The sequence below is a fragment of the Canis lupus genome, chromosome 25 (genome assembly GCF_048164855.1).
Source record: "Canis lupus baileyi chromosome 25, mCanLup2.hap1, whole genome shotgun sequence".
NCBI lineage: Eukaryota > Metazoa > Chordata > Mammalia > Carnivora > Canidae > Canis > Canis lupus.
In genome coordinates, this window is record NC_132862.1 from 36,873,391 (window position 1) to 36,899,166 (window position 25,776).

At 36.8% G+C, this 25,776-nt stretch overlaps 1 protein-coding gene across 2 annotated transcripts in view; it reads left to right on the forward strand.

Annotated features, from left to right (window-relative positions):
• The first annotated feature begins 9,658 nt into the window (after window positions 1-9,658).
• LOC140617523 (pregnancy zone protein-like) overlaps window positions 9,659-25,776 on the forward strand; it is a 50,347-nt gene continuing 34,229 nt past the window's right edge. For both annotated transcript variants that reach the window (XM_072799095.1, XM_072799096.1), the window contains exons 1-12: window positions 9,659-9,812; window positions 12,314-12,494; window positions 13,211-13,364; window positions 13,521-13,573; window positions 14,122-14,142; window positions 14,595-14,763; window positions 15,990-16,074; window positions 18,409-18,532; window positions 19,884-19,998; window positions 22,002-22,111; window positions 24,461-24,622; window positions 25,210-25,437. In XM_072799095.1, the coding sequence (XP_072655196.1) occupies window positions 9,730-9,812; window positions 12,314-12,494; window positions 13,211-13,364; window positions 13,521-13,573; window positions 14,122-14,142; window positions 14,595-14,763; window positions 15,990-16,074; window positions 18,409-18,532; window positions 19,884-19,998; window positions 22,002-22,111; window positions 24,461-24,622; window positions 25,210-25,437 (1,485 nt within the window). In that variant the 5' untranslated portion in view covers window positions 9,659-9,729. The remainder of the gene's footprint in view (window positions 9,813-12,313; window positions 12,495-13,210; window positions 13,365-13,520; window positions 13,574-14,121; window positions 14,143-14,594; window positions 14,764-15,989; window positions 16,075-18,408; window positions 18,533-19,883; window positions 19,999-22,001; window positions 22,112-24,460; window positions 24,623-25,209; window positions 25,438-25,776) is intronic.

Sequence of the window (25,776 nt, forward strand, 5' to 3'; positions counted from 1 at the left end):
TGGGATCAAGCCATTCAGCAAAGAGTCTGCTTCTCCTTCTACCCCCTGCCCCTTCTCTCTCTCTCTCTCTCTCTCTCAAATAAAATAAATAAAATCTTAAATAAAAAAAAAAAAACATAAATGTCCTCTTTCTAGAGGACTGGTGCCAAATATTATGGCTACAGAACTGTCAAACTCTAAATGTGCTTACTGCTTAGCAGGGGGGAAACTGGGCCCTGCTTGGAGAAGAATGTTATTTTTATGTCAGTAATTTAAGAAAAATAACACAAGAACTAAAAATAATGAAAGACAATATCAAGCTGCTAGCAGAAGTTGGCCAAACTACTGGAACCTGGGACAGTTTTTATCTATTAAACAAAGGCAATTGGGGAAATTGGCTGAGAAGTATGTTTCAATCAATAGCTATCATTGGGCTTTTGGTCATCAGTTTAATTGTAGTATTAAATTTCTATCATTTTTGTGTTAGTAAGCAGATGTCTTCTCCCCAAATGTAGGTACAAAATAAAATTCTTTTTCTTTGGAAGGCTTTTCCTGAAACTCAACTGACCATAGAAACTAAACCATCTGTCTTAGAGGGACATAATGGAGATTCTTCATTTTCCACTCTCTCATTCAGATAAGGCCAAGAAAATTCCATTGCATGTCCCTCCTCTGTGGGACAAGACATATGAAGATGGTCCCCCTGGCTTCTTGGAAAAGATACCTGAGAACAACCCTTCTCAGCTCCATGCCAACATACAATAAAATCTATAAAGAGCTATGCCCTTGACAAAAATTAGCAACACCTGAAAGACAGAATTGGCCAGCATTGTTTTCTTTGAAAGATGTCCATCAAAGGGGGAAATGTGAAGAAAAGAAGGGCATGTGAAAGAATTTCTAACTAAAAAGAAAAATCTCTGGGGCACCTGGCTGGCTCAGTGATTGAGCGTTGGCCTTCAGCTCAGGGCATTATCTTAGAGTACTGGGATCGAGTGTCCCACATCAGGTTCCCCGAGGTGAGCCTGCTTCTCCCTCTGTCTGTGTCTTTGTGTCTCTCATGAGTAAATGGGTAGAATTTAAAAAGAAGAATGAGAGAGAGAAAGAAAGAAAGAAAGAAAAGAAAGAAAGAAAGAAAGAAAGAAAGAAAGAAAGAAAGAAAGAAAAAGAAAGAAAATTGCAGAACAACATCTCTCAGACTCACATTTTTATTTGACAAAAATCAGGGTTTAGAGATGGTGCTGTTACTCTTAATCATTGCTATACCCTATCATTTTATCACAGAATCAATCATGAAAACATAAACCTGTTTACCACTGAAACTGAGCTTTGACTTTTGACTCTGCGGTCATTCACTGGCTATGGAATGAACTCCCTGGACTCAAAATGGAGTTTTATCATTTTGCAAAATCCTTGTGTGTAATACCACCTCAAAATATAATTATGTAGAAATATTCTATCATCAGAAACAATGGTAAACAAGAAGACTGTGAAAGAGAATGGCATTTCTATCTTCCTTGCATTTACCTATTCTCTGCACTATTTAAAAACATGTTTCCATGTATGAGGTATGTATTTTTACCCATGTCATTAAGAAAAAGGGAAGAAAGTCCTTGTTCTGCTCATAAAAGTCTCATATATGACTTCTTGCAAAAAGACTAACTCAACAATACATTAGGTAAATCTTTTTTTATATATATATTTTTTTATTGGAGTTCGATTTGCCAACATATAACACCCAGTGCTCATCCCGTCAAGTGCCCCCCTCAGTGCCCGTCACCCAGTCACCCCAACCCCCCCGCCCACCCACCTCCCCTTCCACTACCCCTTGTTTGTTTCCTAACATGAGAGTTAGGAGTCTCTCATGTCACATTAGGTAAATCTTAACCCATTCTTAACCCTTGAGATGTTGTTCTATGTTAAATATATACATGCAATTCAATGTATTCCCTTATAATTGTTATATACTTTATAAGAGAGAAGAAGCAAGTGTCATGTCTCATGGGCACATGGTTCTTCATTCATTTACTCAACAATGATTGGACGCTTGCTGGGTATAAGTGCATTCACAAGGAACAGTGACCCAACAAAACAAAATCAATTTATATCCCAGTGAGAGGTGCCAGGCAATAAACAATAAATATAATAAGTAAGGCATTATATAATATGTCAGAAAATGGTAAGCATTTAAAATTGTAGTCTACCTCCTTATCTTGTGCCACTACTGCTCTCCCTTGCTCTGCTAGTAACTGCAAACTTTAAATAATTATTTGTTGAGACCCTGGGTGGCTCGGTAGTTGGGCATCTGCTATCAGCTCAGGGCATGATCTTGGAGTACCAAGATCGAGTCCCACATCACGCTCCTCTCGTGGCGCCTGCTTCTCCCTCTGCCTATGGCTCTGCCTCTGTGTGTGTGTGTGTCTCTCATGAACAAATATATAAAATTAAAAAAAAGAAATGTTTTATAATATATAAATAAATATTTGATGAATAAATGAATGAAAAATAATGTACCCATGAGACATGACACTTGCTTCTCACTGAGAAGATGCTAGGTGAGCAAAGGTATGAGGTGAAGAAGTTAGCTATGTCAACATCTGAGAGATAGAAGTGGCAAGCAAAAAGCACAAAGTCTTTCAGATAGGAAGACTTCTAGATCCTGGAAGAAAGCAAGTTCAGTACGGCTAAAGCAGATAAAATAGAATCAGCAGGTTGGGGTTGTGGCAACTGAGGATCAGAGGAATGTGGGGGAAGGTTGTGCAGGTATGGAAAACATCATCCTTCTGAACAAAATTTCCATTGAAGATTCAGAGGAAGAAAATTGAGCCACATAGAACATTATTTTTCCACTGGGGCAATTTTTAATGAAGAAAATACAATTGCAGTCTAAATAAAGAATCACAGTTCAGTTGACAAGCCCACTGCCCCAATCTCTGAATCAGCATGGTGATATTAAACATGAGTCTTTGTAGTAAGACCCCCCAAAAAAAGACATTTCTTGTATTCTTTTTATCATTTGTGTTGCTTCTCAAAATCTGTGCCTGAACTGTTATACATGAGTGATGAATTACCAAATTCTACTCCTGAAACCAATATTACACTACATGTTAATTAACTTGAATTTAAAAAATAAAACCTGTGCCTGGAAATCCTTGATGCATAAAAATGCGTCCTTCAAGCTTCAGAATTTTCCAGCCTACTCTCTACTAGGCCAAGTATTTACAGGGAGAAAAACATATACAGAAAATCAGCAAGTTATCATAAAGGATAAATTACCATAGCCAGGATTCCTCTTTCTTTTATTCATTAAAAATATTTTTATGAATGTCCCATGTGTGTTAATATGAGTTTCAATGTTATTCTGGCAATTCTCCTAACTCTACCCCCATTCCATGTACACTAATATGACAAGGACACTCATTCTCACCCACTCACAGTTGCTCAATGCTCTGTAAACACATCTTTCTTTGGAAATAACATTGGTTTAGAAATATGTCCAAAGGTAACGATGTCTTTTGTAGAGTTTCTTTTAAATAGCTTTATTTTAATAATAAAAATCATGAAGGAATTATTATTAAGCCAATTTTACAGATGAGGAAGGAGAAGTCGTGTAATTTGCCCAACACAGCACAGTAAGTAAGGATTTCACCCCAGGCAGTTTGACAGGTGACTCTATCCTGTTAACCCTTGTGTTGTCCAATCCTAAATCCAGTTAAAATACTCCCACAGGTGCCTGAGTGGCTCAGTCCGTTAAGCATCAACTCTTGATTTCCACTCAGATTATGATCTCAGGGTTGTGAGATCAAATCCCATGTCAAGTTCTGTGCTCACCATAGAGCCTGTTTGACCCTCTTCCTCTGCTCTTTCTCATTGCGCTCTCTCTCTCAAATAAACAAATAAAATCTTTTTTAAAATATCCCACATTGTATTTCGGATTTCTTCTTTTCCAGATACTTTTCTTGCTTATATGAACTTTCTTGCTTATCTTCCGTTTAGCAGGAAATGATTTTATTTATTACTTCATTTCACAAATATTTATTGAGTGCCTATTAAACTGATGACTGGAATCTCATCACTGTATTTTCATTTGTGTGACTGTAGTGGCTACTTACCACTAAAAATTGGAATGCTAACATTGATCCCTGACTTTGACGTTTGGCTAAAATCTGCCATTCAGATTCAGCTTTGGCCTCAACCTATTTCAACATCATTTCTGGATCCTTGAAACAGTGTATAATCAATAAACCTATGATCTTTGTAGGTAACGATTATCTAAAAATCACTATTATAATGCTAATAATATAATCAAGGCATAATTTGCAGATCTATTTTAATATACAAATATTCACTTTTATGTATTTAGATTTATCTTGGAGTGGAAAATTCTTGCTAGTCTCTTTCAAAAAGACAATTCAATTGATATTTGCAAAAATTCCCTTAAGACTCAAGCCCATTATTGGCCTTATTTATCCATCTGTCCTAAATATATTCCCAGAATTAAAAAATATGACATTATAATGGGTAATTTAGGGCCGTTTTTTAATATTCTGTATTCTTCGTAGGGGTGAGTGGCAGAAATGATGACAATTTTCATTTAAAACCCCGCCTCCTTTCCCCAATCCTTTTCAATGCCTATTGCCCCTGAGAGTTAGTTCCATAAGAATAAAGCAGAAAGCGTGGGAAGAAATACTGAAGCGGAAATGTCTTGCTACATCTAGATAACAAATAACCAGCAAGATTCTAGCTTATCTTAGAATTTATAAGTCTAACAATTATCACAGAGATGTATATTTACGAGTTTATTGGAATTAAAAGTGAGGCATTATTCTTCCTATCAGAAATGTCTCATTTTTTAAAGTAGATTTTATTTATTTATTCATGAGAGACACACAGAGAGAGAGGCAGAGACACAGGCAGAAGGAGAAGCAGGCCCCATGCAGGGAGCCGGATGTGGGACTCCATCCTGGGTCTCCAGGATCACGCCCTGGGCTGAAGGCGGGGCCAAACCGCTGAGCCACCGGGATGCCCAAAAATGTCTCATTTGACCAATTATTTTGACAATGAGAACTGGCTTTGCAAAATTAGGTCACTGGAGAACATTTTCTAAAAATTTAATCAGCTAAATGTATATTTTAAAAAAATAAGTTAAATAATTTTATGAGGTTTTATATTTACAAAAGTATAACTGAGTTAATAATATTTAAATTTTCTAAGACTTCTTAAGTGTATTAGGCATCTTTAAGTAAGAAAATAGCAATCAGTAGCCATTTATAAGTGCTGGTAAGTCTTTTTTGCATACTTTCTAGAAACTAAGAATGAGATTGATTCTAATGACTGAGTTCCAAATTCTTTTGCAATTGACCTAGTTTCCAGTGTTTTGCTTTCAACGAAATTAAGAAGGCTATTTTTTCAACTGATAGATAAATAAAATTATATTTAATGATAATTATAATGTGAACTTTGGCTTATAACTTAGATGTATAAATAAATGATATTGTTCTAATAGAATTTCTCTCATCTCTCTCTTTATGTAAATAAGATATCTTGGTGCTTACACCTATATGATAGGGAATAGAACAGGAATATTCTAGAAGAGAAATAAAATAGAAAAGAAAAAATAGGAGGTAAAGAGATAGTGGAAATTGTCTCAATTGGCCAATAAGTAATATTCATCCAAGGATACAAAATCTGATTGGGAAAACCAGATGGATGAAATGTACAATTTATTTCATTAAGAAAGCATTTTCATGTTGGCAAATTGAACTCCAATAAAAAAAAAATTTTAAAGAAAGCATTTTTTTAAAAAATATTTTATTTATTTATTCATGAGAATACACAGAGAGGAGAGAGAGAGGGGGGGGGCGGGGGCAGAGACACAAGCAGAGGGGGAAGCAGACTCCACGCAGGGAGCGCAACGAGGGACCGATCCCCGGTCCCCAGGATCACACCCTGGACGGTAGTCGGCACTAAACCGCTGAGCCACCCGGGCTGCCCAAAAGAAAGCATTTTCTTTTCTTTTTTTTTTTTTTAATTTATTTTTATTGGTGTACAATTTACTAACATACAGAATAACCCCCAGTGCCCGTCACCCATTCACTCCCACCCCCCGCCCTCCTCCCCTTCTACCACCCCTAGTTCGTTTCCCAGAGTTAGCAGTCTTTACGTTCTGTCTCCCTTTCTGATATTTCCCACACATTTCTTCTCCCTTCCCTTATATTCCCTTTCACTATTATTTATATTCCCCAAATGAATGAGAACATACACTGTTTGTCCTTCTCCGATTGACTTACTTCACTCAGCATAATACCCTCCAGTTCCATCCACGTTGAAGCAAATGGTGGGTATTTGTCATTTCTAATAGCTGAGTAATATTCCATTGTATACATAAACCACATCTTCTTTATCCATTCATCTTTCGTTGGACACCGAGGCTCCTTCCACAGTTTGGCTATTGTGGCCATTGCTGCTATAAACATCGGGGTGCAGCTGTCCCTGCGTTTCATTGCATTTATATCTTTGGGGTAAATCCCCAACAGTGCAATTGCTGGGTCGTAGGGCAGGTCTATTTTTAACTGTTTGAGGAACCTCCACACAGTTTTCCAGAGTGGCTGCACCAGTTCACATTCCCACCAACAGTGTAAGAGGGTTCCCTTTTCTCCGCATCCTCTCCAACATTTGTTGTTTCCTGCCTTGTTAATTTGCCCCATTAACAAGGCAGGAAACAACAAATGTTGGAGCTTTTGCACAGCAAAGGATACAGTCAACAAAACTAAAAGAACACCTACAGAATGGGAGAAGATATTTGCAAATGAAATATCAGATAAAAGGCTAGTTTCCAAGATCTGTAAAGAACTTCTTAAACTCAACAGCAAAGAAACAAACAATCCAATCATGAAATGGGCAAAAGACATGAAGAGAAATCTCACAGAGGAAGACATAGACATGGCCAACATGCACATGAGAAAATGCTCTGCATCACTTGCCATCAGGGAAATACAAATCAAAACCACAATGAGATACCACCTCACACCAGTGAGAATGGGGCAAATTAACAAGGCAAGAAAGCATTTTCAAACAGTTTTATCTCATGCGTTTCATATGTATTAAGATTGTAGTATATGTATGGGGGTTTTTTTGTATATTTTTTTATTGGAGTTCGATTTGCTAACATATAGTATACTACCCAGTGGTCATCCCATCTTCATAAGTAATACATTGACAACACTAGTAATGATAATTCAATCCAGAAAAATTGCATTACTACTCAGAACCTTATAGGTACAAAAACCTTTTTATGATTTTGATTGTCTTTAGCTATAGAAATGAATGACAAAATGTTCATTAAAATATATTGAAGAACAAAACACCGGGATAAAATTATGTGGGAAATTAGAATGGAAATACAAGATCAAGAAGAAACAAGAATGACTTAAAATTTCCAACTGGTTACAAAAGAATTCATGTATGTTTAAAATGAATGATGGTAGGCAATAAATGACTAATGGTATTTAAATCACTTTGGATATGTTTAAAAAGTGATATTACAGTTTTATTTTTAAATATCAGTATTTATAATACATTTTTTATCATCTCGCATATGATGAAAAATTTTAAGTTACGGAAGTGTGAGGAGTTACATGTTTAATCAAATTCTTGCAAATAAAAGAAAAAGGTTGAAAACCAAAGAGTCTAAAAGCCTTAGTTGAGAATGCTAAGAAAAGTATTATTTATGCCACATAATATATATTTTAAATGTTCCTAATAAAATTTGCAATTAAAAATCAAAATGATTAAATTTTGATGACATTCAATTTATTCTTCCATTCCTGAAGTTCAAGATATGATGATGATTTATGCTTCATCCAAATATGGATTCTTATTTTTAGTCATTAAGCATTTGGCCAAAATATAGGTTTGTTGCACATCCAGTAAGTTTTAATTATCCCTGGAAAAGGTAACATAAGGGCCTCTTAAAATCATTTATTATTTATTATAAGTTAATTTATCCCACATTGAGCTGGTGCAGAGTAAGTGTATTGTTTATGACAGTGCAGGAGTGGAGGGTGAGAATAGTAGGGAGCTCAGAGAAGAGAAAAGAGCATAAAGATTCTAGTGAGAGAAGGACCCAAAATGACACAGAAGAGTTTTATATTCATTCAGCAAACATCTGCCAACTCCTAAGAGCCAGGACAATATTTTATTAGAGTTTATGCTGTTTGATTTTGCATTATATCTCCCCTAGTTTATTATCCTCCTTGGAATTTAAATATCTTACATATCTGTAGTTTTACATACAGTTCACAAGGGTTGCCATGTACGTTATCTTCACTTCTCACTCTCTCAGACCATTTACAAAACTATACATCAAAGGAGTGCCTGGGTGACTCAGTTGGTTAATCGTGGGACTCTTGATTTTGGCTCAAAACATGATCTCTGGGATCTTGAGATTGAGCCCCGCAGAGGGCTCCATGCCCAGCCATGACCAGAGTGGAGCCTACTTGGGATTTTCTCTCTCCCTCTCCCTCTGCTCCTCCCCCTGCTCATGTGCTCTCCTTCTTTCTCTCTCAAATAAGTAAATAAATCTTTAAAAAACAATGTATGTCAAAACAAAATAGACCTCATCCATAGAAGCGCCTGTTTCTCATCACATCATATTTTAGAGTTTAAACTCGTTCTCTATTCAAAATATGTACACTTCATCTTGTGAGTTCCTAGTTAAATTAACGTAACAGTGTGGATCTTTCTTATTTTTAAGACTCCATAAAGATAGAGTCCTCAATCTCCCTTGGAAAGTAAATAGGATGATGAATCATTATTGATAACATTTTTTTAAAAGACTGTTTATTGGAGAGAGAGAGAAAAAGAGAGAGAGAGTACAGGCAAGAGGGAGAGGCAGAAGGAGAGGAAGAAGCAGACGCTCCACTGAGCAGGGAGCCCTACGCTTGCGGGGCTCCATCCCAGGACCCTGAGATCATGAGCTGAGCCAAAGGCAGATGCTTAACCAACTGAGCCACCCAGGCACCTTGGTAAAATATTTTTATATTGCTCAAAGTAGAATTAAATAAGAATGTTCATCAAGAATCATGAATTAATTGACTTTCTATTCTAGGTGTTCAATGAACTAAGAAATAATATGTATTACATGGGCTGTATCCAAATGAACTATCATTCTCTTTATAAACAAACATAAGGAGAGCTATAAAATGCAAACATTAAGTGGTTAAACAAGGAAGAGATTGTCTTCAAATTTATTGTGTCTAAAACCCTGTGATAAACTTCACTTCTTTGTTTCATTAAAGAACCATAGAGGATGAAGCTCAGAGGAATATGTGATGCTCCCTGGACTACCAAGAACCAATTTGGTATATGTATTTACATTAATAGCTCTTTAAAAAAAGAAAATGCAAGTCAAGAATATTAATTGATTTCATCAAGTCCATATAATTTATTTTGTTTCTTCTTGAAAATATTTAAGATACTGATTAATAATCAGAGCTAATATAGGCTAACAGCAGTATTTTTAAAAGGCTTTGAAAATTTGAGAAAGTGGATAAAAGAATACTGATGGTCATAGAAATAATCTGGAATTGATTTTTTTATTCTGGAAGTAGTTAATATGTTACAAAAATAAATGGTTAGCAGTTTACTTTCACTGCCCATCAGGTAAATTAAAAACAAGTGATTCTGGAACAAGAACAGAGTTCAAGGAATCAAGGACTGAGACTCCTATTATTTCCCCTTTCTCTCCACACCATGAGGAGAAATCCACTGCCCATCCCAGTCTTGATTCTGTTTTTCCTGCTCCTTCCCAGAGATGCTTCCACTACTTCAAAACCGTAAGCAACATTTCTATTAAATTCTACTGTCCTTTTCTGTCTCATTGTGTTATCTGCTTCTTGATATGTCTGTCTTACTTTTCTGATTTCCTGTGAAATTATCTGCTGTTGAAGGGGTTTGGAAAGGTCAGTAAGTTGTTATGGCTCATGTGGAAAGAAGCATACTCCAATTCTAGAAAACACGGGGACATAGGTCAGTTACATTTGTGAAATATTCACCTAATAAGAATACAGAATTATACAACATTCATTAAATAATAATACAGAATTTCTGCCCAAAAGGGGAAAAAAATGTACATTCTTTATTGTCTCATAAAAAAGGCTGCAGTGTCACATCCACTGTAAAATGACTCAGTGTCTGTATTTTCCCCCAGTCAGGATCACCAAGATGGATTCATGACCCTCAGACAAGCCAACATTTGTGTGTCAGATCATGCAATTCTTCAGCAAACCTGTGTGGGCTGGCATTACACCTTGGGAATATACAGATTTAACAAAATGTGGATCCTGCCCTCAATTTCTCACAGTACATAGAGGAACTAGTGTACAGAGAAAGGAATGTGGTGCAAAATCAGAAGCAAGCATTGCAGGATTCTGTGAGAATGCTCACAGAAAAATCTACCTCCTCCTGGAGCCTTTAAGGGATATAAGAGAAAGGCGCATCACCTAAGTCTGAAGAAAGTTGTTTTTGAGATAAATCTTATGAAGCAAATAGACTGTATCCAGATAGAAAAAGGCCACTTCAGAAAGAGAGAGAGGCATAGGAAACCAGAGCATTGCAAAGTACAGGGCATTTGAGTGGTTGTAAATGATGGACAAAGAGCAACAAGAAAGTGATATTTTTTTCTGGGTGTCCATGATAATATATTTGGTGATTAGCCTTGCATGGCTCTCTGATATCAGAAAAATAGAGAGAAATAGAAAAGAGCCTAAATTACTTCTGAAATAGTACTGAAAAGCACTTCAGCTCCTCCTTTTCTTTTTTTTATTTTTTATTTATGATAGTCACAGAGAGAGAGAGAAAGAGAGGCAGAGACATAGGCAGAGGGAGAAGCAGGCTCCATGCACTGGGAGCCCGACATGGGACTCGATCCTGGGTCTCCAGGATCGCGCCCTGGGCCAAAGGCAGGCGCCAAACCGCTGCGTCACCCAGGGATCCCAGCTCCTCCTTTTCTATTGTTACTTCTTTAGTGTCCTGGAATAAAGAAATTCATATCATCCACATGAAACTCAAGACCCCATATAAATAGGTTATTAACACTTTCAAAGATAATTAATTGGTTAATTACATTTTGTCATTGCTAAAAAAAGTTTTGAGCTTTATAGACATAATTGACAAAAAAATTACAAAATAATGAAAGTATACCACATGATGATTTCATATACATATATAATGGAAGGATTCTTCCCATTGGGTTAATTTAAATACCTATCTCCACCTTCTCCTTTCTTCTTCTCCTTTCTTCCTCTTCTTCTTCTTTCTTCTTTCTTCTTTCTTCTTTCTTCTTTCTTCTTCTTCTCCTCATCCTCCCCCTCCTCCTCCTCCTTCCTCTTTTTTGGCGAGAACATTTAAATTCTATAGTCACCACGTTATACATTATGTCCTCAGACTTTGCTTACCTTACTTTAATTGAAAGTTTGTACCCTTTTACCAACCTCTCCCTATTTCCTTCAACACCCTCACCCCGCCCCAGCACCTGGCATTCATTTTTCTACTCTCTGTTTCTATGAATTTGACTTTTTTTCAAAAGATTCTACATATAAGTGATAGCATGCAATATTACCTGTCTCTGACATATTTCACTTATAGTACCCTGAAATTCCATCCATGTTATCGCAAATGATAAGACTTCTTTATTTAAGGCTGAACCATATCCCATAATATATAATCTCAGCTTTCTTGATCCATTTATAAATTTGACAATAATCCTTTTTTACTTCACTCAGCACTGGGTATTATACTATATGTTGGCAAATCGAAATTCGATAAAAAAATAATCCTTTTTTAAAATGATTTTATTTATTTATTTGAGAGGAAAGGAGAGAGAGAGCATGAGCAATGGGGCAGAGTAGAGGGAGTGAGAGAGTCAGGCTCCCCTCTGAGTAGGGAGTCCATTGTGGGACTTGATCCCAGGACCCCAAGATCATGACCTGAGCCAAAGCCAGACACTTAACCAGCTGAGCCATACAGGCGCCCTTGAAAACAATTTCTATCCAAAATACATAATGACTTAAGGATTGTTTATCCATAGCTTATGCAAATATTGTGAGGGTGAATATCTCCACAACACAAGAGAAGCATAGCGTTTAACTTGGTGGTGGTTTCTGAGTTTCTAAGATCTTTTGGATTGGGCTTTGAAGAATACACTCCTCCGCCCTCTTGCTGAAGCCTGGCTCTGTTCTGTGATTGGTGATTACAGAAAAGATGATCTAGAAAACAGCCACAAAAATGACGTCTTTTTAACTTCTCCGTGGTTGATCCAGACCCTTATTCTCCACAGGCAGTACCTAGTGCTGGTCCCATCACAGCTGTACGCTAAGGTTCCTGAGAAGGCCTGTGTTATGCTTAATGACCTGAATGAGACGGTGACAGTAAACTTAATTCTGGAGTATGCAATGCAAACCAGAACCCTCCTCTCAGATGTGGTGACAAAGAATTCCTTCTACTGCAGGCCCTTCACGGTCAGTATAATTCATTGGGATACGGGTGCACATTAGAGGAAGAGCATATTCGCTGCTACTTTGTGTTCTGACCCCCCAACAATAAAAAAGCATAAGTACAAAGTGAACTTCAAATTCAGTCCTAAAAATGAACGTCCTACTGAATATGCTTTCATGATATCTACAAACAATTCTAGCACAATAAGCAAAAGGTAGTGGTAGCTATAGGAAAGATAAACTTGTGAGGTAAATAAAGTTCTTGCCATTACCCATAAAAGTTCTGAAACTCATAATTTAGGTGACTTATTTAAGATCTCACAAGTGGTTGATGGTTAATATCTTGTCCTTGTAACCTTTTATTATGTAAGGAATTAAATAGGTAATCATACTGGCTTACTACCAGTGATAGTATATAATGTCGATGTTGACTATTGGAAAATAACATTTGGTAATTATTGTAATAACATTATATTGCTATGGAAATAAGAGCATGTTATTTTCTTCACTGTCATGACTGGAAGAACTAGTTTGTTTTACTGCAATGACATTTTCCCCTTAAATCAACAAAGCATTACTGTCATGTTACATAAGCATAAGAATCTTTAAGTCCAGGGACATAATTCTTGACTTATTCCTTACTCATTCTCTGGGACTAAGCAGAGAATAAGAAAATCATAAAGGCTGAGACATTCAGAAGTAGATCTGGGCAGATTTTTCAACTCGTTTCTGTTTTACAGATTCCAGAGTTGCCGTCGTCCCCAGGGCTCATTACCGTGGAGGTGAAGGGGCCAACCCAACTGTTCATAAAGAAGAAGAAAGTACGCATCACAAAAGTAGACAGCCTGATCTTTGTCCAAACAGACAAACCCATCTACAAGCCAGGACAAACAGGTCAGGAACCAAATGAGCAAGGCCAACTTTAAGGGGTAGGTGGGTGGTTCTCGATAACTTATTCTGTAGTCATGAAAATCCAGCCATGTCATTATCTGTGTTACTATGGTGGATTCCCATTGGAGGGTTTCATGGGAAAAAATCTTTATGTTTCAGTGAGATTCCGTGTTGTCTCTGTGGATGTCAGTTTTCATCCTTTGAATGAAACCGTAAGTCCCATAACAGTGGATGAGTTGGGAGGAAACAGGCAAAAATGTCAATCCCATCCTTTTGGAGAACCTAAGACCCATATGATCTCATAAAAGTACCACTGCCGGAGGACGGGGAAATCAGTTCATCAACTGCACTATTAAAATAAAATATTCAGTTGAAATTATCCTTTTCAAGATCCCAGTAATTTTTATTGAACACAAGAAAACAAGTGCTCTTGATTTCTCCCTTAGAGAAATGGAGACTTTCTCAGAGATAAATTTCATCTGTAAAATAAACTTATAATTTGGACTTTTTTACCTTAGTATACATTTCCTCAATTGTATAGTACTTCATAAAAGTAAAGTCATGATTTGTCAAGAGATATATTTCCCAAACTAAACATATAAGTTGCTGTGACCCAAACTGGGGCATATTTCCTTGTTTGGACAAGAAATATGCAGACTCACTTCCTCTGATTCAGATATTCTATGTTGATAGATCCTGATGTCATGCCTTTCTTTTTCTAACCTCTATCTCACATTCATACTATTTTTTTTCTTTACAGTTGCCGGTGGTTTATATTGAGGTAGGTAATATCTTATATCTGTTGGGATGAGGCCTTACGACAAGTTCTGTTCCATTGCCACCTCCTTGCTCCTCACCAGCACTTCACCAAGACTAAAGAGTTTTTCCTGTCTATTTTAAGTCCTCTGGGCAATGGGTAAGATGTAAATGAAGGAACAAAATCCCCTGAGCTGGTACAACTTAGTGGCTCTTACGGAAGAGCCAAATTCCTAACCAATTTGGGTATGCATAATCTCAAAAAGAGGTATTACAATCTGTAATATCTCATAGCTGGTAACCCTGCCGCCCTTTCCTCAGTGTAGAATTCCTAGACAACTTTGCTCAGTACCTTTGATGTCAATTTACAAAACATCTACTATCCAAGCCCCAATGTGCCCTCCCTGAAAAGCTGTCCCTCTACTCAAAATACATATTTTAATTTTTTCTATGAACTCATAATGTTCTAACCTATAGAATCCCAAAAGGAACCGAATTTTCCAATGGCAAAATCTCAGATTGCAAGGAGGACTCAGCCAGCTCTCCTTCCCACTCTCAGTGGAGCCCACCCTGGGTGCTTATAAGGTCAAGCTGGAGAAGGAGTCAGGGGAAAAAATAGAGCACCCCTTTGAAGTGAAGGAATACGGTAAGAATTCTACCTGTGTCCAAGACATTTATGACATTATTTAAGAGTGTAAGAGTTTTTACACATAGGTACTAGCAAAAATCTAGCATATGATAGTTGGAAATTAGCAATTTTTTAATTTACCTAAATATTCACTAAGCCATTTTCATGCACTATCTCATTTAATCCTCTTATCAACCATCTGAGGCAGATACTATGTTATCTCCATTTTACAAACGAGTACATCAATAACTAGTACAGTTAGTGATTTACCAAAATTGCAGAGCCAGCAAGAGGCAAGAGAGATTTTAATAGGTCCATTACCCTATTCAAACAAAATTGTGAACCAAAACAATAAATATCTGCATGCATCTGTTGAACTCTAACTTATAGCTGAAGGCACCTCCTGGTTGTCTACGACCTACACCTATACTACTCTAATCAAAGCAGCCAGGCACTGAAGCCATTTTATGAGTTATCAGTCATGTGGATTTTCTAATATAAATTAAGTATAGCATGCCATGGATGAAGAGACTTACCACAAAACATGATTCCCCAAACTCACCTGGATTGTCATGAGGATTATAGGACCAGGATTTGTTATAGGAACAGCTAGTCTTGTACAACTGTGAGAGAGGCTAGAAAAGTAAGGGCCCAGCAGGAGGAGCTGGTGGATTGGAGGCACTCACTAACCAGTTCTCCTGAAGCATTAGTGGCGATGAATAAATTATCACCTGTAAGGGTGCCTTCAGATGCTAAAGTGACCATGAAGGGAAAGTGATAGAACAATCGATGGAAAACTGTATGTATATGTACCACTTCAATACTTCCGTAATCAAGTTTCTGGTGATGAGTATGGGGCTTCCATTAGTCAGTAGGACCAGCAGTTGGAAAGAACTGGACACACAGAGGGAAAGAATAAGAACAAACTGGAATCCAGAGGCCTCTCTGCACCTCTCACCACATCTAACCATGACCATCTTCAGAGACTAATGGTGCTGCTTTTTCCTTCCATCTTTGAAAGGATCCTAGGAAATGTAGTGCCAGCTTAACCAAGTTAACGTGTACAAAATACCCATGATCATAAACACGTCTCCGTTGTCAGTAAAGTTCTGCTGCTGCTTATTGTAATTGTAATCATTTCATGTGATCCTACGTTATAAGGTTCTGTAATAGAGTCATTACTAATACTTGCAAGATATCCTACCCACCCACCTTCACCTCTTTCTTCCTTCTGCTGACGACAGTTTTGCCCAAATTTGAGGTCCAAGTGAAAATGCCCAAGACGATTAGTTTTCTGGATGAAGAATTTGTAGTATCCGCCTGTGGCCTGTGAGTTATATTTATTCCATCCCATTTCTATCTCCCTACTCTAAGTGCATTGCAAGTAATTGTTACTGGACTTCAAGTATTTGAATTAGAGAATGACTTTCTCTCCGACATGTCTGAGCTCCAGAGAGTGAGCAGGGGTGGTAGCACAGGACACTTACTTCTACCAATAACAGTACTTACTGAACACTTAAAATGTGCCAGATAATGTTTTAAGTGCTTTGTGAGATAGGGATAGTTACCTTTAGTTTGCAAATGAGGAAAATATAACACATAGGGAATAGAAAACGTGTTCAAGTTGCTACATATAATAAACGGCAGATTGGACTTTAAATCCAACAGTCTGACTCCAGACCCTGAACTCTTCACCACTATCCTATATTGCCTCTGCAATTGAAAAAAAAAATCTAGCTTCATGAAGTATTCTACATGCCAGACACTGTCCCAAACTGAACACAGGACATTCAGCTCAAGCTCATGCTCATGCTCATAACGTCTATGCTATTCTTTGTCCTATTACCCCCATTTCTTATTGCTCCTGATTTCTTAAACTATGGAAAATTAGGGGGAAAAAATAAGCAGATCTTCTTAAGCTATGGAAAATTAGGGGAAAAAACTAAGCAGATCTTCTTAAATAAATATATAGATACATAATGTAGAATTCACAATACATGTCATAGTTATTTCTTCCCTGATTGCCTTTTAGTTCACTAGAACATACTCCACATGCACTGAGGAGAGACACTTTACCTCTTGCTTTTGAAAACAATATGAGGATCATATTTTCATCTTTGTCACTAGTTTTGGTGCTTTAGATTTTTCCCTCATGAGAGAGAGCCCTTTGAGTCAGATTTAAAGATAAGATTCAACAAAGTGAGATTTAATAAATAATTTATTGCTTTATCAGTACTTCTAGAAATTAGGGAGAAAAAAAAACTATAAAGAGGGGATGATTAGAGCCATCAAAGCCAAAGCTCACCTACCTCACAGTTTTGGCTAAAGCAATAGGCCTCAAACGTAGTGAGCATCAGATTCTATGGCGGTGATTCACTAAAATGTAGACTCCTTTGGCCCAAAATCTGAAGATTCCAATCATAAGGTGTCTGGGTGGCTCAGTGGCTGAGCATCTGCCTTTGGCTCAGGTCATGATCCCGGGGTTCTGGGATCTAGTCCGGCATCGGGCTCCCCACAAGGAGCCTACTTCTCCCTCTGCCTATATCTCTGCCTCTCTCTCTCTGTGTCTCTCATGAATAAATAAATTTTAAAAATATATATATATAAATTTCAATCATAAACCTAAGGAAAGATTCAGGACTCTGAATCTCAATAAATATCTCAGGTAATTTCAGCATACGTGTTCCATAAAGCACACTCTGAGAAACAAGACTAAGTTTGGCTTCCCATCATATCTTACTTCACTCAGACTGCTATGACAAAATACCACAGAGTAGGTAGTTTATAAACAACAGAAATTTATTGCTCATAGTTCTAGAGGCTAGAAATCCAAATTCAAGTTACCAGCATGGTCACATTCTGGTGAAGCTTCTCTCTCTAGTTCATAGCTGATGCCTTCTTGTCATGTCCTCATGTGGTGGGAGGGGCAAAGGATCTTGCTGGAGCCTTTTTTATAAAGACTCCAACCACATTTAGGAGGGCTCCACTCACATCATCAACATACCTCCCAAAGACCTTACCTCCTAAGACTATCATCTATGGGTTTTAGGATTTCCACATATAAATTTGGAGGGATGCAAACATTCAGACTATACCGTAGCATATCTTTCCATCAGATTTGGCATAATCAGACTAAGTTATTATGATACTGTTCATTTATAACATATCTGTTCTGCGTGGTTAGTGCTTTTGAATATTTAAATTCCCATTCAAGTTCTCACTTATCCTCTTAAAATACATATAAATTAGGGAGGACTTAGAAATACACTGTCTACATATCCTTAAATTTTGCCTTAAAACACCTTAGAAGGTGTTATCAAAACTGGAATTATTACCTAGATAATCTGAAGGCAGAGAAAAAGGAAATAAGATAGTCTTAGAGTAAAACCACAGCTAAAAGTAAGGAAAGATCTGAGAAAAACTACATTGTTAAATTTTCATTTAGAGGTATTTTAAAAAGATCCAGTAGGCATTTTCTTAGAGTTGTAGACATGGGTAATAATTAAAATAATTAGATAATTAAGATGTAGTTTCAGAATAAGTGCTTCTAAAGTACAATTGCTATGTGAACAAGATGGCTATATGTGTGGATCAAATCATGTGAACAAATATCTGAGTTATTTATATTAAATATCCTATTGTATAACTGCTTTACCATTATAGATACACGTATGGAAAGCCTGTCTCTGGTGTGGTGACAATTAACATATGCAGAAAATACTCACAATATCATTTTGCCTGCCATGGAATGCATTCGCAAGGTGTCTGTGAAGAATTCAGTCAACAGGTATATGGAAACCATTCTTCCCAAGACACCAACACCAGAGCCTGTTTTCACATGGATTATAATGCAATAAAGAATATCATACAAAAGAATACAATACTGTATTGTGAAAACAGTACAACAGAGAGCAGTGTGGGGTAGGGGAAACACTGTAAGATTGCCAGGCAATGTTAGGAGCCTACTTGAGAATTTGGTTCATTAATTTATAGTGGCATTTATTTGGCCAGTTTTATAATTTCCTTCTGACAGCAATTAACATGCCAAATATAAAGGCATAAAATAATGTGAAAGTATCCAAAGTCGGCTTTTATCAAACAGATAAAAGAAGAATGTGGCAGGTGTTAAGAATTTGGTTAGTGGGAGGAGGTGCCTGGCTGGCTTAGGTGGTAAAGCCTGTGACTCTTGAATTCATGGTCATAAATTCTAGCCCCATGTTGGGTGAAGAGCTTACTTTAAAAAAGGGGGGGGGGAGAATACGGTTAGTGGGAGAATTAAATGACTTGCTATGGGATCTAAAGCTCATATGGAAGAATATGAAACCCACATAGAAAGATAACATAAAAGCCTAGAGAATGGCAGTGAGTGTAAGGATATGAAAAAGAAAGTTATCAAAGCTGCAGCGAGGGGTGCCTGGGTGACTTAGTTGGTTGAGCATCCAACTCTTGGTTTCAGCTCAGGTCATGGTCTTGGGGTGGTGGAATTGAGCCTCACTTTGGGCTTTGTGCTGAGTCTGGAGCCTGCTTAAGAGTCTCTCTCTCCCTCTGCTCCTCCCCCAACCCCACTCACCCACACATATGTGCATGAAAACAAATCTTTCTTAAGATGTGGGCCCCAATATTTAATTTGGAAATCTAATTACTATAATGATTCATCTATTCAATGAATATATATCTTTTTATTAATGTCCTAGACATGGAGAAATACAGTTAAAAAAATATAATCCTTAGTCGATATGTAGATGAAAGTGGTCACAGAGGAGATGTTATATCTGAGCTGAGTTTAGAAGAGCAGTAACTCTTAACCAAGATAAGAATGGAACAAAGAATGTTATCACTTGTGAAGCAATGTATGCAGACAGAGTACACTGGTACATTTAGAAACTAGGAAGTTTAATTTGGCAGAAATGGGATAGGCTTTCAGAAGAGAAGGGGGAAGGCAAAGGTTGGCAATCAGTAACTCAATGATCAGTGAAGAAACTGGATGTCATTTTTGGCTTGGGAAAGGGTAAGCACCTAAAGGATGGTCAGAATATTTGTAAAATTTCCTTTGGCCAACAAAAATCTTTCACAAATTGATAACTGACTTTTTTTATATCAAACTGGAAGACCCAGGAACTCTCTTTCTTTCTCTTCAGGCAGATGATAAAGGCTGTTTCACACAACTCGTGAAGACCAAAGTATTTCAGCTGAGACAAAGGGGGTATGACATGACAATACAAGTGGAAGCCAAAATCAAAGAGGAGGGAACAGGTTTGTTTGTATTACTTATAAATATTAATTCATTAAGTCTCCAATATATTAAGCATCTATCAAACTTCCATTCCATGTAAAACACTTTGTAGTTTCTGGGGACTATGAAAATAACATGGTCTCTGCTGTCAAGGAACTAGAAGTCTAAGAAGAAATTATATATAGGTTTGTATATATGTATATGTTTACTTGTGTGTATGTATTTATAACCACAACAAAATTTCTATAAGAAATGTAAAAACTAACAGCCAAATGAGTATGAAAAGAGAGAATTAATTTTTATATAGAAACAAAGAAAGTTGATAAAGTAGCATGTGAGCTGATTTGGATAATATTTTGAAAGCTTGTGATGAACTGGGAAAGCATGATTCTTATAAAACAAATATGTTTAGTCTCAGAATAAACTGAAAATGTAGGTTGGGGCTAAGGTGTGTAAAAAAGTAAATCATATGCTAAAAAGATTATATTTTGGGGATCCCTGGATGGCTCAGCGGTTTAGTGCCTGCCTTTGGCCCAGGGCATAGTCCCGGAGTCTCGGGATCAAATCCCATGTTGGGCTCCCTGTATGGAGCCTGCTTCTCTCTCTGCCTGTGTCTATCATAAGTAAATAAATAAAATCTTTTTTAAAAAGGTTAAATTTTATTATGAAAAGCCTTAGGTATCTACAGATATATTTGAGGAGAATGTTCTAAATATATTGATATTTTGAAAATATAGTTCTAGCAGACATGAAGAGGACAGGCTAGATGAAACAATTTTAAGGTGTTACAATTTGATACATCAGATTATTATTCAAAATTGCCCCAAAGATTACAAACCTGGGACCTGGGAAATGGAAATGCCATTAATCAAAGATAAGAAGTAGATAAAAAGAAATATAATGAAATGGGTCAAAGAAAAGTCATTCAACAATAAATCATTACAACAATGAGTTATTGTAATCTGGAACATCAAGATAGAAGTTGATTCATTCAGCTTTAAAAATAATTTTTAAAAAATAAAAATAATTTTAAAAAAAAATCAGAGCAAAATCAGGACCAAAATCGATTCCCATTGTATCTATAGCTCCTAAGAGTAAGGGCAATCATTCTAAAAGTGAACTCACTTAGCATTGCTAAATTGAAGCTAGAGACAGACAAGGAGAGCCCAAGGACAGAAACAACTACATTTAGGACATAGTATCAAATAAACCAGCATAATACAATTAGAAGTCACAGGCATGAGGGAAAATAATAAAGTACAATTTAGAAGACACTGGAAGAGTCTCGGTGGCACTGATTTATAAAGTACTTCTAGGAGTTCATTTTGATCAAGTCTGAGATGAGAATGCTATACTGGGAAGGGTGCCAGGGTGGCTCAGTTGGTTAAATGTCCAATCTTTAATCTCAGCTCAGGTCTTGATCTCAAGATCATGAGTTCAAGCCCTGCACTGGGCTCCACAGTGGGCATGGAACCTAATTTAAAAGAGAGAGAGAGAGAATATTATATTTGGAGCAAATAAGAGAGAGACCTTTTAAACTTTGATAGACCAATGCTTTAGATAATGAAGCCAAGGTACAGATTGCATTTTACTGTGGAAGGGGCATACAGCGAAAAGAAGGGTCTTGCTGGGGAAGTAGTTTGTGATAGACATATAAACATATTCTGAGACCAATGTGAAGAATCCTGTTGTATGCAGAAAGTCCTGGGGAGAGGAGAGGGATCTGAGAGAGGCTGAAACAAAAATGGAGCAAGATCACAGATCTGAGAAGAGCTTAAGAACACAGATGGAACAAATAAGATACCAGTGAAACCAGAAGAATTGGGAAATTAGGTATAATAATTTTTTATCTTGAAGGTGAAGCTAATGTCAAGTTGCTTGTATTTTCTAAGTGTGAAAAATTCTGGAAAGAGTAAGAAATAGAATAGGGATAGTACTTTGTCATGACAGAGCAAAGCTGGAGTGGAAGTAGGAAGTGAGTTGAATATATAGAACAGTTCGATTTCACTTCTTTCTTTTTCAGAGGTGGAACTAACTGGGCATGGATCATGTGAAATCACAAATATCCTGAGCAAGCTGAAATTTACGAAAGCGGATACATATTATAGACCTGGGCTTCCTTTTTATGGGCAGGTAAAATATCTTTTCAATAAAATTCATATTTTGGGAGAGGTGGCCATTAAGAAAATAAATTTTACTACCACAAGAGTACAATTTATTATAAAAATAAATATTTATTTCGAATGGGGAAAGAAATGGTAGCCATGACAAACTTAAAAGGCAAATAACATCATATCCAGAAAAACAAAGCACACTTTTATTGACTAACTTCCTAACACATCTCTCTGAAAGACATTTTTCCTGTGTAGTTTGGCTGCATACTCAGATTGCCCCTTTATAAACAATTATTTTGTAATACAATTCTTTTTTAAAGATACTCTTTCATCTAGATGATTGAGTTCTTTTTTCATATTGATAGTTTTTAAAAGTTTTTTTTCCAGTTTCAAAGCTCTGTATTGGTAATACTATTGGTAAGTTTTCAGACTGATATCTAACTTAGTAAACTATCAGTTTTCTGTCATATAATAAATATAAGGTTTCTAGGCATTTTAAATTTCCTTTTTTAGTAACTAATATTTGAATTGACAGCTGATAGGCAATTGACAGTTGATAGGCAATTTCTTCATTAACTGTGAAATTTCTAAGTATTTCACAGTTGATGACATTACGAATTTTGTATTTTCTTCATTTATTACAGTATTATGTTGCAAATTGGCAAGAAATTAATACATGCATAGATATGATTGGGCAAAGCCATCTTGGAACAAGTGAAGAATGTGAGAAAACTGAGGATTAAAAGGATGAATATGACTTGGCCAGAAATTTAAGAAAGGGGAGAATGGTCAAGGTCCTAGGTGTGAAACAGCTTTTAAAGAGCAACTATGTGACAGGCTGAGATAGGAGATATAGCTGGAGATGGCTGTAAGTAAGCCAGAACAGATCTTGAGGGCTTTATAGAATATGTTCAGAATTTTGATGGGGTTTTGTTTGTTTGTTTTTCTTTTTTTTTCTTAAGAATTTATTTAGGGATCCCTGGGTGGCGCAGCGGTTTGGCGCCTGCCTTTGGCCCAGGGCGTGATCCTGGAGACCCGGGATCGAATCCCACATCAGGCTCCCGATGCATGGAGCCTGCTTCTCCCTCTGCCTATGTCTCTGCCTCTCTCTCTCTCTCTCTCTCTCTCTCTCTGTGTGACTATCATAAATAAATAAAAAATTAAAAAAAAAGAATTTATTTATTTGAGAGAGACAGAGATGGTGACAGATATAGCGAGAGAGAGCACAAGCAGAGAGGAAAGGGAGAAAAGCAGATTATCTGCTGAGCAGGGACCCTCCCAAACATGGGGCTCGATCCAAGGACTCCGGGATCATGACCTGAGCCAAAGGCAGATAGATGCTTAACCAATTGAGCCACTCAGGCACCCCTGCTCAGAATTTTGGATTGAGAAGTTACTGAAAGTTTTAAAGAGAATAACATGACCAGTTTAGCTCAGGCCATAGAGAGAGTGATTTGAAGCAAGCGTGAAGCAGTAAGAGAATGAACTGTGGAAGATTAAATAAAAAGCTGTTGGAAATCAGATGGGGGAAAAATATTATGTTTTGTCTGTGGAGGAAAGAAATAGAGCTAAAATAAAAACAAAACATCTATTTGGGGCCTCAGATTGCAATTCAAGAAACATGGATTTGGGCAGCAATCCACATAGTGTATCTTCTCCCTGAGAACAGATATCAATGGTTTTAAAGACAAAGGAGGATTCTTGTGCATGTTATTCATGAGGAATTTTGATTGGTGTTGGTGGCAGAAATCTAATCTTGACTGAATATAATTGGTTGCTAAGGCTTTCACTGAGCAAAATCTTCTGTAGCAGGTTACAGGCATTTGGGCTGAGTTTCGCCCAATTCAAAAGTTCGTGGTTCCTCTCAGCTCCACTGTAAACCTTTTGATAAGTGATCTCATTTTATTTCACCTTAAACAGATTTTAACTGGAATGATAGCAATGGGTCTGAAGAGAAGTAAATAAAATGTGTTGAACAGAGTAAGAGATAGCACTTAGCCTTGGGTTAGATGTAGTCAGCAAAAGAGAGAAAATGATGGGAAAAGGCCTTTGATATTGTTGGATAATCCATGGGAATGGATAGAAGCACTGTATCCTGAGATAGAGCACACAGGGATGAAGAAAATTGAGAAAGGTGGTATTTTGAGCTCATTTTTGCATATTCTTAATTGTTATATGCTCACGGAACATCTAAATAGAAATGTCAGAAAGAAAAACAGTTTAGAGCCCAGAAAAACAAATCTTATTTTCAGATTCTAAGATCTTTAGTAAATGACAGTGGCCAATAGTTCAAGAGGTGAACACAAGAGAGAGTGGAAGGTGTCATTGCTATGTAACCCTTGACACCAGCTATTACTTCCACTTCTAGGTTCTTCTAGTTGACGAGAAGGATCAGCCAATGGCCCATAAAACTGTAGTCGTCAGTGTGGACGTAACCACATACCAATCCAGCCTTACCACGAATGAACATGGTTTGGTGAACATTTACATTGATACCACCAACTTCACATCTTCTCTCTTTACAGTTATGGTAAGTGAAAAGACATTGCTGAGGCCACAGAACTTAAACATATCCAGGAAGCGCATAAATTCTAGGGAGGAAAGAAATGGCAATAAAGAGTAAAATAGAAATTAAGCAAATCAGAAACCTAAGTTATAAGAAAAAAATTATCTGCCAGAAAACTTTTACTCTAGCATCGTCTAGTGTCAGGAGACACTTTTTAGATCATCTTGATATCCCCATATAAAATTCAATATTTTTACAACATTATTATAGCTTAGATGTTATTTGGTTTCTTTGGTGTTACCACCATTTTTTATTTTTTGTAAAAAATTTAAATATCTTTATGCAGTTTAGAGCCTTAAGAGTATTAAGAAAAAGTAATTGATCTCGACTATGAGGGAATATTATCTATTAAATCAGTATAGCACAACCTTAAATAAACTTAAGGAAAAGTCACTCACAGATTATGCTTTATTTGGGAGAGCAGACTATGATGGAATCAAATAGGCCCGGTTCACATAAAATCTTCAGTACATGACATTTCAGGGTGACCAAGATATACATAATGTACATTAACAAATAGCCTTTTTAAGACCTTTTATTCTTTACACTAGGTGACTTACAAACAGAATGTCCACTGTTTTGATAATTGGTGGCTTGAAGAACTTCATAACCAAGCACAGCACACTGTAAAGCATATTTTCTCCCCGAGCAAGAGTTATGTTCACCTTGAACTTGTTGCTGGTACCATAACCTGTGGACAAACCCAGGAGATCCGGGCGCACTACATCCTGAATGGACAGATTCTGAAGGATGAAAAAGAATTAACCTTCTATTATTTGGTAAGAATGGAAACCACTATAGCTCTTTCTAATCATGTGGAGATTGAGTTCCTATCTAAGTAATGCGCTGTGCTAGATATCAGTGTGCACCTTCTTTTTTTTTTTTTTTGAAGAAAAGTTACTTCCTAATAAAATTCCTAATGCTTTAATTTCTTACTTATGCTCTGGTCCCTACTGAAACTTTTTAGTTTTATGAGTTCCAATGGAAAATTATTGACTGAGAGGAAAAAGACTAAGAAAAAATGCCTTCTTAGTCAAAAAGAATGTTTTTCTTAGAACTTAACAGATAAATAAGCAAAGTATAAGAAATCAAGAACTAAGGAAATCAAGAACTATAGG